Source organism: Athalia rosae, chromosome 8 (genome assembly GCF_917208135.1).
Source record: "Athalia rosae chromosome 8, iyAthRosa1.1, whole genome shotgun sequence".
Taxonomy (NCBI): Eukaryota; Metazoa; Arthropoda; class Insecta; order Hymenoptera; family Athaliidae; genus Athalia; species Athalia rosae.
This window is the reverse complement of record NC_064033.1, coordinates 5,766,576-5,781,167: the sequence shown is the minus strand read 5'-3', so window position 1 is coordinate 5,781,167 and position 14,592 is coordinate 5,766,576. Positions and strand designations below refer to the sequence as shown.

The 14,592-nt window shown below is 39.7% G+C and overlaps 3 protein-coding genes across 10 annotated transcripts; 1 reads left to right on the top strand and 2 right to left on the bottom strand.

The window, feature by feature from the left end:
- Position 1: 1 nt before the first annotated feature.
- Positions 2-7,436, bottom strand: LOC105686469 (ribose-phosphate pyrophosphokinase 1). 5 transcript variants are annotated; one of them, XM_012401333.2, is made up of 6 exons: positions 7,226-7,436; positions 6,240-6,432; positions 4,634-4,708; positions 1,591-1,814; positions 1,171-1,504; positions 2-1,092 (listed from the first exon to the last, which is right to left on the bottom strand). In XM_012401333.2, exons 1-6 carry the CDS (start codon positions 7,432-7,434, stop codon positions 1,000-1,002), a joined length of 1,128 nt encoding a protein of 375 aa, XP_012256756.1. In that variant the 5' UTR covers positions 7,435-7,436; the 3' UTR covers positions 2-999. The 5 variants fall into 5 exon arrangements, with proteins under 5 accessions (XP_012256756.1, XP_012256755.1, XP_048515271.1 ...); XM_012401332.2 differs by having other exon boundaries at positions 6,249-6,432; XM_048659314.1 differs by lacking the exon at positions 4,634-4,708 and adding an exon at positions 3,249-3,272 and having other exon boundaries at positions 6,249-6,432.
- Positions 7,437-7,775: 339 nt separating this feature from the next.
- On the top strand, positions 7,776-11,363 carry LOC105686470 (ubiquitin-conjugating enzyme E2-22 kDa). 2 transcript variants are annotated; one of them, XM_012401336.3, is made up of 5 exons: positions 7,776-8,037; positions 9,285-9,437; positions 9,514-9,596; positions 9,677-9,840; positions 9,949-11,363. In XM_012401336.3, exons 1-5 carry the CDS (start codon positions 7,975-7,977, stop codon positions 10,083-10,085), a joined length of 600 nt encoding a protein of 199 aa, XP_012256759.1. In that variant the 5' UTR covers positions 7,776-7,974; the 3' UTR covers positions 10,086-11,363. The 2 variants fall into 2 exon arrangements, with proteins under 2 accessions (XP_012256759.1, XP_012256763.1); XM_012401340.3 differs by lacking the exon at positions 7,776-8,037 and adding an exon at positions 8,463-8,770.
- A 57-nt stretch (positions 11,364-11,420) lies between these two features.
- On the bottom strand, positions 11,421-14,398 carry LOC105686468 (E3 ubiquitin-protein ligase RFWD3-like). 3 transcript variants are annotated; one of them, XM_012401331.3, is made up of 3 exons: positions 14,190-14,398; positions 13,601-13,942; positions 11,421-13,499 (listed from the first exon to the last, which is right to left on the bottom strand). In XM_012401331.3, the coding sequence occupies exons 2-3, from the start codon at positions 13,851-13,853 to the stop codon at positions 12,013-12,015; spliced, it is 1,740 nt and encodes a 579-aa protein (XP_012256754.2). In that variant the 5' UTR covers positions 13,854-13,942; positions 14,190-14,398; the 3' UTR covers positions 11,421-12,012. The 3 variants fall into 3 exon arrangements, with proteins under 3 accessions (XP_012256754.2, XP_012256753.2, XP_048515260.1); XM_012401330.3 differs by having other exon boundaries at positions 13,601-13,864; XM_048659303.1 differs by lacking the exon at positions 14,190-14,398 and having other exon boundaries at positions 13,591-13,797.
- Between the last annotated feature and the right edge of the window lie 194 nt (positions 14,399-14,592).

The following is a 14,592-nucleotide window of genomic DNA, read 5'->3' as shown; positions in this document are numbered from 1 at the left end:
CACCTAACTGTAACTTATTGTGCCCTTTCAGATCGACCCAATCGTAATGAAGAATGTCTCTGGTACATTAATACCCTTTTCCAAGATAGACAGGGTTTTGCGTTAGGAAAATTAAAAAATTATATACTTATAGATTTGTGACGCATAAAAAATTAGTCGATTTGATTTTTTCACTAAATATGTGCAATAGAAAAACTGGGTCACTATAAATTGAATAAATATGTACATCAAATATTACACGGCCCTAGTTTCAAACAGTTATATCGTTCGGTACATAGAATGAGGTTTTATGTACCATGTTCATGGGGAGGAAGAACGAAAAGAAAAAACATATTGTAGACAACTTGATGTTGGAAATGAGGATCCTTGAACCGGTACATTGTATCGTGTAAAAGTGGATGAAATAATTATTGAGACAATAGCTGTACAAGTCATTTTGAAGAACGAGACACATTCAGGCAAAAAGGTCGTCCGCATCGTCGCTGAAAATTTTTCATTTTTACGATCCTACGTAGGAACGGTATAAGACTGTGTCGAAATATACTTGTAATTTGACACACAATTTTAAATCTAAAAATCTTTCATGTTATGGCAAACGTGATTATACCATTGCAGAGGATTTTGTTATTTATCGTTAAAGTAAGTAAACGTTTCTACAACTGTCGTAGGGAAATAGGAATTCGACAACACTAACAACTAGACTCAACAGAATCCGTACACCTATGCGTAACCATCGTCTGCGTTCACTCGCCATCGGAATCGGGGTTGAAAAAACGGAAAGAATTGAATTTCGGTGAAATTACGATCTGGTTTTCGGCTCTCCCAAACGTAACGGTCGACGGTAAAAACTAGAGATTCCAATGCACGGACACGTTCAAGTTTCTAGGATTTCAACCGTTGTTATCAGGCTATGACAGACTTGCTCGGCACATGTTAACAATAATCAACTAACGGGGGATGATATTTAAGACTGGATAGATATACTAAAGATTTACATGCTTAGTACGGTACATTGGAAAACAGATACGAGACCGACTCGCCGTTGTGGGTTCTCCTCACAGCCTCCGCAAACATCATGGAAACGTCGATACACTGAAAAGAAATAAGTCAATGATTCGAGTCCGAAATTTAAGGTTAGGCAAAATTGTGCAGCGGATGAATAGGCGTTACCTGAATTTTGGGACAGTCTTTCATGTGACCGTCTTGAGGAATCGTGTTTGTGACTACAACAGCTTCAAAGCATGCATTGTTTATCCTAGAGATGGCTGGCCCGCTGAAGATACCGTGTGTCAAAATAGCGTAGACTTTTGTGGCTCCAGCTTCGAGCAATTTTTCTGCTGCGTGGCAGATGGTTCCGCAAGTATCCGCCATATCGTCAACTAAGATTGCTACTCTGTCTTTAACGTCTCCGACGAGGACCATGCTGGCGACTTCGTTAGCTTTCTTCCTCTCTTTGTGGATAAGTGCGAACTCAACGTTGAGTCGATCCGCGATGGAGGTTACCCTGGTGATCAAAGAAGTAGTGTGATTGACCATAAGCGACGTGTGGGTTGCAAAGAATTATCATCCAAGTTGAACGTTTCAAATTACCTTTTTGCACCACCAGCGTCTGGTGATACGATGATGCTGTTTCTCCACTCTACTATGTTTTCTTTGATCCATTTGAGCACCGCTGGCTCTGCGTATAGATTGTCGACGGGAATGTCAAAGAACCCTTGGATCTGACTGGCGTGCAGATCCATGGTGATGATGTGGTCCGCTCCTGCCACCGAGAGCATGTTTGCGACTAATTTTGCGGAGATAGGAGCTCGACTCTACAATAAAAATACAATAGGTCAATGGTTGTAAAACAAACGAGCCTGTTAAGTCCATTTGCAACTGAGAATTCCCTGCAACTTTAAACAAAAATTGCTATGATCCTTTGGCTAAGAGTTTCCTAAATATTATAGCAGGATATCAAATGAATTCTAAACGGCAAATCGACAATAGTAAAGTATAAAATTTTCAAAAATGTTGAATGTTAAATTAATTTCGGTTACACGTCCAAGTATTCTTTCGTACCTTGACCAACTATCACCGAGTTATTAAAAACTTTCTCATCTTTTTACAACAATGATGAATTCGATTGATCGTTGCTCTTGTATTAGATGTTCATTTAGTGAATCGTTGGTTATCCTTACACCGAGAATTTTGTTTATTAATTTCTGTTTTCTATAACAATACTTTTATAAGGGGACAAAATATAAATATAAGGGCAAAATGCCAAAGAAAAATAAAACGTATATACGTGTCAAAAAATAAAATAAAGAAGTAGCTTAGAGGAAAAAGATGTTGCAAATGCACCCCGGTTAGGCTCAACAGGATCTGTCAGTAAAGCACAACCTGTAAGTTATTGACTACAAAACTCAACGTAATGCACTTCACAAAACATTTTGTAATATGACACTGACTCGAAATCATTTGTATCTTTTTGCATAGTCAACACACCGTCACATTGGTATTACGGTAACCAAAAAGATAAAGGACTTATCGATGGTTGCACAGTAACAATGACAGTGATCAAATTTACAGTTTGACAGAAGTTGTGTAGAGGAGCAAAAAGAAATGTTCGTAAATTGTTCAAAGTAGTTAATATCATGAAATGCATTGTTGAGGGAAAAAATAAAAAACTAACCGTAACAAAGAACAATTCACATCACATAATTTGAACGAAGCTGGAACTTCACAAAAGCCTTAGAGTATCGTGGTTAGACCCTGATTGGATTTAGTTGACAGAAAAGGTGAATTTACATTAGTGATTATCAAGTTAAAACTGACAACAATTATAGGTGACGACGATACATGGCTGACAACAAAGTTAAAAAATTGTCTCTGAAATTAATTAGCATTGTGGAGTAAAAATGGGAAATCAGAAGGAAGGAGGGTGTCCTTGAAAACGAGCAATATTCTGATTAGTACCCAAAACCATTGAATGTACAAATGCCCCAAAAATGACAATAACCGATAACGTACACATAATGCTATTATATTAATATTTTGCCCTCTCATTCAGTTGTCAAAATGCTCATCCCGAACATTTCATTCATTCATTAGGATGTCATTGCGCTGTGTAACAACAATTAAGGTTTTGTTAGTCCTACAAAAATGGCTGCTGGGTAGAATTAAAGAATCAAATTCAAAATTGAATAGTCATCAAGTTATAATAACAAAACGCTCCACTCTACAATATCGTTCGTCTTCATACTCACTGTCGTCAGGTCGGGCACAAAATCCTGAAAATACCCAACTATTTATTCAGTTTTTTATTACACGCCTACTTGGTTTCTTATAACTAAAAGAAAGAGAAAAAAAAGAGAGAAAAAAATTAATAAACAATTAAAAACCGCAGTGATTTTTACAAAATACAGAAGTCAATCTTGATGAGTTTGATCAGCGTCATTCAATTGCGATTAGACATTACAGATTCATTGAATCGACCCCCTTGGGATCGGTGTATTGCCCTGCGTCACAGTCTTGCGACATCTACTATACGACATCAAGTTCAATCCTGATAACCCAGAAGTTGTTATTCAACGATATTACTGCTGAAGTTTCTATCAACACAATTAATGTGACGTATCTGGAGATTTTCAAGAATAAATTCAAATATCCTGCCATAGTAATATTCAGCATCTACTGCTCCAAAGTCATCTACAGTTATGAGAGTAAGCTCAAGTAAATGATACAGGTTAAAAGTATATCGCTGATCACAGGTCTGTGTTTCAGATTTCCATACGCCGAGATAAAATATGAAATATGCTTAACAAGCAGAATGCGTAAGAAACTAGCTTCTAACAACAGCCTGCAAAATACGTTCTAGGTATTCAGTGATCGTCCAGTACCGTTGCTCACTGATATTTTCTCCTCACTGGCGCAGTGGTAATGAATAATGGTATCTAAGATAATCGCAATTATTGTCGATGAGTGTGCGTTTGCCATGCGTTCTTCCTACAGTGTCTGCAACGATGACTAGATCTTAGTATTTCTGATGATCCTGAGCTCAGGTTTTTGAACGGAAAACATATTTATCGGCAGAGCACTATTTGAAGAACGTCATTTGCTTTAAAGCAGCCCAATTTCAACCACCTGCAAGCTTCGTCTGCTTAACTTAGATCAAGGCAATGCGTTGAAAATATGTATGTATTTGAATCGAAGCGTCGTCGAAGAAAAAGAATCATCTACTCGCCAGGGCAGAATGAATGAACGTTTTATGATCGCAGACCGCTCAGTTTGAACCATCAATGTAAATATACTTGAGTCAGTGTTAAACCGCGACCCCATATTTGTGTAATTGAGTGCAATATTTGGACCAATGACGGAGTGATTATTGTTCTGATTCATACGTGTTAATTACATGAGTCCTCTGATCGATGCAAACAACATTTAAGACTCTAAAGGTAAGAGGTCCGTATCGGCTGAGTTCCCCCGAACACAAAGCTAGAAAATACAGTAAATTTTAATGTAACGGAGCCGAAGCTACTCAATATACGAGCCAACATTCGTGTCCCCAAATGAGCACAGTTCATTCCCCCATAAACACTCGCAAAGCTACAAAAAAAATGAAATTGGCAGTAAAGACACTGCTGTAAGTTACCCTGAACTTCCACTCGTTCGACTTCATGATGAAGCGAGTCTTAGTGGAGTCTGACTTCTCCCCACCATCACCACCCTGCGGAGACACCACACAAAACAATTTACATCTCATCTAGAAAGTTCGTTCTTTTTCAAGAATTGATGATTTTTGGTTATTGATGTGCTTTAACAATAATCTGCATTAAATTATTCAACCTATTCCATGTACAGGTCACAATTTAGAATACTCATATCGATTAAATCTCGGACCAATTTTCATTCCAAGTAGTCATTGAAATTATTAACAGAAAATCACACTTGACTATCGTGGGTACAAAGTAAATAACGGTGGAACCTTTTTTGTACCAAATGTTAATCAACATAATTATTCAGTGAACTGGATTATAATGTGTATTCATTGCTTTCACTCGCAAGCCATTTGAATATAACATCCAAGTTGGACCAGTCAATGTTAATATAGATCAAATCAAAGAATAAAGAATACTGGAATGGAACCTTAGCCAGATTAAAAATTAATATGTACATTACAGCCAGTCGTACCAGCAGGGGGTCCAGGAATTATTATTTTTCTGATCAGGAGAGAAAAAGTGTCAATTCCAAACATGGGTCAAGTTCAGATCGAGTACCTAAGATAATAAATCAAGCTTCAAGTCCATCCCACGATTTAAATTTCAACAAATCACAACGCGGTTAGGTCCGATAGACTCGATTGTGAAAGTAGTGTGAAAACTGAGTAAAACTTTATCGGGTTCAACTCTGGTTAGACTTTGGCCTCTGATATACTGAAGATGTCAGAGTGAGAGAATAGAAATACAAGATTAAGAAGTGAAGCTTAACACGTCGGTTTAATCAGCTGATTTTTTCTTGCCGGTGTAAGCTATTTGGTTACGAAATGTGAGCTGAAAATTTGATTGAGACATTGTCATTGCCACACGACATGTTCTCGAAAGATTAAACCCATGTTTTTCTAATGAACGGATTGATTTATTACCGTAACACGTATAAGATTGTGAATAAATTATGATAATAAAATAAATGGCTGAAATTAGCAACATCAAAGGACATTTGCATTTGGTTTGAATAGTTAATGACAAGGATATTAAAAAGATGTCGTAGGAAACATAACATAACATCACATAAGATAACAGAAATTGAATTCCATTCCAGCGGTGACAGGTTATTTTTCACCTTCTCACATGAGAAGATGGTGCAAATTTGAATTAAATCATGAATATCTGACACTGTACACACGATACTACTGTCGTCGGTCACCCCATCTTTGTTTCAACAAAATAAGAAATAATAAAAGAAAAAAGAAACGGGGAAAGAATGTAGAAAAGGGGAAGAAAACTCTGTAAATAGAGGAATACGTTACTGCAGCAAATCGCACATACCTGAAGTAATTATCGTGATCCAAAATCGACATCATTTTATGAGCCACCGAAATTTAGTTTTTATCAAAGTAGAGTACTGCAATAATGATTAAAAAAGATAAGATGCGGAGTTGCTGCAGAGACATGTGAATGTATATATTGCGAGTCATGTAATTTATAGTTGTCTATAAATTACATGTGTATAATTAATAGATTTGATAAAATGGTGCTCACATCTCCTACCTTATCCTTCTTGTCCTGCCTGGCATATGGGAAGCAAGGGATGACTGCTGTTACTCGTGATGCAGAGGCAATCTTGCATGCATTGATCATAATCAACAGCTCCATGAGATTGTCATTTATCTCTCCGCTCCCGCTTTGAATAATGTACACATCTTCGCCGCGCACAGATTCCCCAATTTCCACGCTATGAATGAACAATTTACATCCTTGACATAACGAATATTTAAAGAAACACAACGACCGACCATTGCGACTGATCTCTCCGATCAAAGCTCCTCAAATCCGCGAGGCTCGCAGTCACGTTTCTCGAGACATTGTGCAGACATGGCCCGTTGTCACAGTTAAGAATACCGATGGTTCGATACTATTACATTAGGACTCTCAACATACGCCTCCGTAGAGTGGGTAAGATTAATTTGAAAAGTTTATACGGCCGCCAGAAAATCCGATTGGCCGTTTAATTTAATTAATGGAAGCGTACTCCGCGGTGTCTCTGAATAGAGATAAAAGACCGAACTATGCCATAGAATAAATTACAAGGTCGTTGTAATAATGATGTATTAGAATCAATTTGACGAGTGCTAAGAGAACTCAGGGAATAATCAATGGTCACGTACGGCGGGCAGTGGATAAAAGGAATCATCGTTCGTTCTATTATAAGAGGGGTAAAAAAAGACGACGTGAAGAGAAAAAAATTAAACAATGCGGCGCGGCGTGATGCACGCGATCGAGGTATCTTCGGCGGTCATCCTGGGGATGGACGATAGAATTCGCGCCAAGGGTTCCGTAGGTCTTTGGATAAGAGTGCGAGAAATATCTGCCGAATAATTATTCGACGCCGTAATACTTCGAGGGCATCCTACATAGCGGGCATTTTTTGTACAGGCACGATTATCACTTCAAACTGGCTCCATTACCCGAGCGATCACGCTCGACGATTAATATTAAATGACAATAAATGTGTTTTGCAAAGTTACCATGTTTCGAGGTTGCTGAACTTTTTCGTGACAACTTTTCCGATGTCAATTCCCAGTCTGTCCACTATCCGCTGTGCGAGGTCCGGGTGCGACGTACCGCTGAAGACCTTGATGTTCGGCATCCTGCTCTGTAGTAATACACCGCCACGAGGTTTCTCCAAGTTTGCGCGTAACAAACTCTTCGCACGCACTGGCTGCGGGACGGGCATCACTGAAAACGAAATTCGGGGGACCAATCAGAACCCGGCCGGAAATGGCGGCTACCACCAGCTCTGTCATCTTCCGGCGAAACCTCAACTTCTTCGCACGAGTCTTTAACGTCTCGGGCGATTCTCGTTCCCGGAGCGTTTTCCTTCGGCGGATGAGCGGAGGCCGACGTTCGTGATTAGAATTCTTCGGAATGGTCGAATAAATATATTCCAGCTGGATTAAAATGCGATTATTTTAAGCGACTTTGAATTAGCGCCAATTATTAATCGCGGCGTGACTCTAGCCGTGATTTAAAGAGACAGCCTAAAGTGACAGTCACTTTTATGATTTTCCCATTTCTCTGATATCAATGTGGCGCTAGCGTTGATTGAATGACAAATTGTATGTGGCCGCAAGCGGTTATATTTGGGTAAAAAATATACAGGTTTCAACGATTTTATTCGAATAAAATAACTGAGAAATCGAGGTAGAAAACCGCCGCGCGTAATCCGGCGGTAAATTATGTCAGTCTATTGAATCGCCGGGAGTGATAGGGAGACATGGCGAACATTGCGGCGCAACGAATCAAACGGGAGTTTAAAGAGGTTATAAAAAGCGAAGAGGTGAGTGAACGACGAGCGTAACTTCTCCGTCACCGCGTTTATTTACCGGTATTTTACTGGGCGCACAAACCCCGGGATACCCTGAGTGATTTTGCGGTACGGATGCCAGGTGTGAACATATGTAGTTTGGCCTACTCGAAAACTCGACATAAAATCGCTGCTAGGAGCAGGTCTTTTTACCGCCAGTTGTCACCCGTCATGTTTAAAATTTTCGTTTGACAGTTGGCTCGTCAGTTTTACAATGTCTAAAATAGATCGGTCCAAATTCAATCAACTGTCTGGTGCAAAAGAGGAGCACGCGAAGTAAATCAGATTTCAATTACTCCGGAACCTGAAGAGTCACCTCGGATAGTCCACAAACTATTCCCTTTTGCCTACATTCTGTAAATTGACAGTGACCCTTACTGACCATACGTATCTAGTTCGATTCGCCTTTGTTCAGATTCCATATTCGTCTTTGTCTTGCTTCCACGTCAGAGCTCCTGAACAAAAGCTGTGCGTTCCGTCGATCATCTTGAATGAATTCATTCCCTCAAATCATCCGACAAATTATTTGTTTGCTAGAGGCCTAAAGCGTTTTTTAGATTTTATTCTGTACGAACAAAGCTATCTCGTCATTCAGTGCAGAGCGATCTCGAAAATCCTGCAGAATGTTGCTACGTACCATCTACTTCCGTTGTCGATATTTGGCCCGGTGTCTCGGACGCTTTGGTATTTACTTGGATCATCGTCTGTAAGTTTCCAGGAACTTTTGCACTTCTCCTCAGGACACTAAAAATATCATGCTATGTTCAATAACTGTTTTTATCTATAGCACGTTCTTCTGGCATAGTTTGTTCTGTTTGATTATTTCCACACTTTTCATCGTTTCGCAAAAGTCACAAAGGTCGAGCTGATAAGCCCCGTTGTTTTGGTTCCATAATAATATACGTCCCAGATTAAAAGCTACAGGGGGTCGATAACGCCTTTAACGGCAGATTGCATATTGTTGGCTGCGCATTAAATTTGTTGAGCAAGAAACAAATAATGCTCGTTGAAAAAAATGTTCCCAATGTGGCACAAACATTCTAAGATTGCACAATTCCGTGTACGTAGGAAAACTTTCTATCGACATGAATGAGAGATTCAGAATTGGACGAGAAGATAACTCATGCCAACATTAAATCCTCAATTTAATTTGTAGGGTTCCAAACGACGTTTTTTTCTTCATCTATCGAGTGAGAGACGTTTTTCCTTTCTGATTCTAGGTGGCAAAATGTGCGATCAAAGTAGAACTAGTAAATGATAGCTTCACAGAATTGAAGGGTGAAATTGCAGGACCTCCAGATACTCCGTACGAAGGAGGAAACTTTGTGCTAGAGATCAAAGTACCTGAAACTTATCCATTTAATCCACCCAAAGTAAGTCACATGGAAGTACCGTCTGTAAAGCTGCCTGGCAATGACCTAACGTAACATAATTTTTTTTTCATGCAAGGTACGCTTTATAACAAAGATATGGCATCCAAATATATCGTCGGTCACAGGCGCCATATGCTTGGACATATTAAAAGACCAATGGTGAGTCCAACAATCATACCTGCATCAATTTCTCACTCTCACCGTTCCCATATTTTTGAATGCGTTCGTTCCTGTGTCAGGGCTGCGGCGATGACCCTACGGACGGTTTTGTTGTCGTTACAAGCCTTACTTTCCGCCGCCGAACCTGACGATCCCCAGGATGCGGTGGTCGCTAAACAGTACAAGGAACAACCGGAGATGTTTCGTCAGACCGCGAAGCATTGGACGTCAGTGTATGCCGGTGGTATGTGAACAAGTTATTTATTTTGTCGACGGGCATTCCTGTGGGACCACCTTGTCGATAGGACCTGGAAAAAATATGCGTTTGTGGAGAGAATTTTCGTATTTCCAGGACCGGCCAAAATGCCAGATTTGGACGACAAGATAAGAAGATTGACCGATATGGGCATCGAAGAACACAACGCACGAGTAGCCTTATCCTCTTACAATTGGGACTTAGAACGTGCCACCGAACAGCTCTTCAGTTAGTGACGACTGTGTACCTTCATGTATCATACGACCAGCCACCACTTGTCAAATACCGAACCTCGGTATTCACATCACACACGAACAAGTACGCCACAGTGGTTACAATAAATGAAAAATTTAGCACTCGTAATGACAATATCGCAGGCACGAGTTAACTTTGGCAGCGATCCCCATTCGGGATTGATTAATAGTCATTTAATTAATTTGTAAAATAGACACGAGAAACAATAATTAATAAAAAGGAATCAAAAAACAAGAAAAAAAAAAGGAAAGATAGGATAAAATTGTGTAGAAAATTTGATGAGATATGTATCTCGAGAAGAGGGCGTTTTTGTAGATTACGGATATCTACTTTTAATCGAAATCACATCGAGTGACTACCCATGCCCGACTTTTTTTTTTTGTTGTATAAAAATGTCCGCACAGATGACAGCGAGTTGAACAAATTCTTTTCAAATTCATGTTGAACTTGCAGACTCACTTCTGGAGGTGCGTATCTATTCGAAAAGATCTAATGCCGTGTTGTAAAATCTCACCTTAAAACTGCTCCAATTACAATGAGTCCTGCCGTCTCATGATAAATAATTAAGTCCTTAGGTTCCATCTGAAAAATTGTACATTAATAAAATTGCGAATTCCTTCAATTTCCGTACCACATATGTAAAAAAATTATGCACTCGAATGAACTTGATTCTTAGTATTTTATGTTTGTATATTTTTGGAGCGTAGGTACTTCGCGAGTGAAATTTACTCATTCGTGTTACATCCGCCAATGAATTTTATGAAATATATAATTACACTATTTCGATAGCACATTTCATTAAAGAAATGGTAGAATTAATAAAAAGTAAGTCACACCGTCAGTCACGTTGTACATTTACAAATGAAACCTCATTAAATTCGTGTCCTGATGAGTCAGTGGATTGATTTACTTCATCATAATGTCAACGGGTGTGAAATATTGCAGGAATTAAATGTTGCATCGATGATGTGCGAACGGCTTATTGCCTTGCCTAATTTATAATTACTCACATCTGAGCGGTGTCTGAAATGTGGCTAGCAAAGATCGATGCAGAAAATCCTCGGGAGAGAATGTGTTACTCTAAGATCATGGTTGAGAACATGTGAATTTGAATTACCTCGAAGTAATGAAACTAGCGTTACGCATGACGAGGAGTTTGGGATAATGTGTATTTACCATTTGAAGAGATCAATGTATATGGGGGTGATGTTATACATTGGCGTTTCAAGAATATTAATAAAAGTAATTTTTTTTCACTTTTGCCCAGAACATTTCTTTCTAACCTTGTTCAAATATGAATTTTCAGAGTCGAGTTTATATTACAAAAGACAATCTTTATTCGATACAAAATACTTAAGTGCTAAAGATAATCCATATCACATTACATCGCTACAAACGTTCCTGCGAACATCTGAAGTAACAAGTTGTTGGAAATTGAACACATTACTATTGATGAAAACCCGTTTCTTCTACTTAAAAATAATTTCATTAACTTGTCTGAAATATTCGAATACAACTTACAGGACGATCTAATAACAATCATTCGATTTTAAGTTCATTTTTCGTGTGACAAAGATTATAAATACAACACGTTAATTCGATGATAAAATTTTTCGTCCGTCAAATTACACTATCTTATTAAATATTTACAGATTAATCAGTTCCACAGCACTTTGTCGTTGGCAGTGTTTTCTGAATATTAACAGGGCTGATGAGAACACTGAAATTTCTAGTCCAACATGATCAACTATTTCCGAAACCAAATTCCCAAATAAAATCGAAATCATAAACACGTGGTGGCTATCATAATTACCTAGTTACTCCTAATCGTTTCATTTTTCAGCATAAGTCGATATTTCGTCTCTTCCCTGAAAATTTCGGGCCGGAAAATCTCCCGAGTTTTCCTCAGTTACCGTATTTGTACGCTCTAAGTTTCTTCTCGGACAGGGTGGCCAGAAACAGGTCGTTGCTCTTTGTATTGAAAGCACAGAAATCTATTACAGGATCAGAAACTGGCAGACTGTAAAGTTGTCTTCCGGTGGATATACTCCAGATCGGTATAGAGCTAGTGGCTTCTTGATGGGCAGCGACTAGCATGTCGTTTTCGGTCTTAATTTGACACGGTCTGGACAGCAATTTCTGCGAGTTGCCGCCTTGGAAGGTGTGGAGCACGTTGCACACCATGATTTCTTCGTTTCCTTTGTCAATCGTGCAAACTGTGTGCCTTGCCTGAGGATGCCTGGCGTTAGGTCTGGATGAAACGACGGCGTGTTTGCTGTCTGAGTCGTAACAGACGGCGACGAAAGGACCCTCTAGGAACATTTGCTTCCCTATGTAACCTCCATCTTTAGTTTCGTAAGCGAAACAGGTGTTCAAACGACACGCAATGAATCCGCCCGCAGACAATCCACCGTTATAAGACGGTGCTACTCTGGCCAGAGAAACAACGGGTGATCTGTCGCCAGGACCGTCCATGTGATTTATAGGACCACTGGTTTGTCTGATGTCGTACTGGATAACCGAACCATTTTGTGCACCGATCATAAAGATATTGTGATTGTATCCGTCCCAGCAGCAGCTCCACAGTTGGTGATCGGTCTGGTAATTATGGACCACCGAGTTGTTGTGGATATCCATCAACTTGGCACACTTGTCGAATCCTACGCTGAGGAGGATTTCGTTTATGGACGGATTGAACGACACATCCCTGATCGGCTGAGTGTGCAGGAAAACAAATTGTCTTGACCGAAAGTCCTTGGAATCGATCTTCCTGACACCGTATCCAGAAAACAAGGCATTTGTAGACTTTGCGGAGATTATTAGAAGGTGGTACCACGGATTGTAGGCCAAAACTCTGCACCCTCCGTCTTTGCAAATATCGATCGATCTTTCCAAGTGAAATTTTCTTAGCGGCGGTTGGGAGGTCGACAGCTGTGGGTTCGACTGATATTCTTTGCTCATCTGCAACTGCTGGCTCTCTAATTCCAATATTCGCTGTTTCATGCTGGCCAGTTGCTGCTCGAACAACGTCTGCCTCATCGTGTATCTCGCTACTTCCATTTCGAGTCGACTCTTCTCAGTGGTGATCCGATTCAGTTCATCCTTCAGTTTTTCAGTTTCGCTGGTGTCGACCGCTTGTAACTTTCTGACGTACAAAATACGAATGTCCTTGATAGTGGCCTTGTGGTTGCATTGAGGACAACGACGGGCACCTGCGTTGCATCCGGTCTGTAGCCAGCGTACTATACAATTGTAGCCGAATAGGTGACCGCAACGTAGAGAACATAAACGATGTTCACCGGAATTGTTCCATAACTCCATGCAGATGGGACACGACTGACCAGAGTCTGCATCGCCCTCTCCGTCTGTATCTGGTTCTTTTCTTTTGTTTGCTGTAAAATGCAAAGAACTATGAGAAGTCGCTCAACTTTAGAGCTCAACTCGTTGATATTTTAAGGATAATATTTCGTAAATTTCACAAACTGTATCTCACTGTTCTCGGGAGGTTCTTCGTTGTTGTCGCTTTCATTTTCCTCGGGATTCTGGTCATACGATTCTTGTGACCTCGGTAAATTGTCTTCGTGTTGTGCAACTGCAAAGTTTATCGGTTCAGCTGCTTCGATGTCAGGTAATACCTCTCGGTTTGTGTTTTCTCCTGTTCCTTGGACATCCCTCTGTAAAGGCCTGTCGTCAGGCCTATTGTCAGGCTGCTCGATTACTCGATCTTCCGTCTCCAGCACTTCCATCGCTTCCTCATCTAGTTCAAGTACAGAATAATTGTTGACGACACCAGTCGATCATCGCAGAAAAAGTAGATACAAATTTGACACCGAATCTAAGGAAATTTTTTATTATATTCAATTTACAGTTTATGAATACATAAACGGGTTTCTTTTGTGAATTCCATGACTTGAATAGGTCGAATTAAATAAAAAGGAATGAAGTACAAAAAGAATGAGAACGTGACGTTTGGAGACAGAAAACACGAAACCTGAAATGATACTGTTATGAAACAGAGGCGTAGATGTAAACTGGCGAGAATAACCGTAAATTTAAAAGGACTGATCAGAATAGCGACTTACTATTTGCCATGCTTAACAAAGTTCGTAGGGTTTAACATTTGGCAAGACGATGGGGAGGATCGGGAACGTATCCTGATTTTATTGAAATGTGTTAAAATGTTCATGCGGAATGAAATAACGAAGAGACGACCTCTTTAAAAAACACAAGTTCACTAGACTTTCAGATCGACCGACAGCCACTCTTTGCCCCGGACTATTCAGCTTTCAGATGAAGACGTCGGGCTTTGGGTAAAAATCTGTACCCGGTAGGCCGATTCGGCGGCAGATGTCGGAGGATGATAGGAGTTTTTTGGATGTTACAATTTCACGGTATAGATTTGATGATTTTATAGCAGACGTGATAATCAGGTATTATTGATCCTGATATATATTTTGCCATTTGATTATCGCGTGTTAAGGTCTC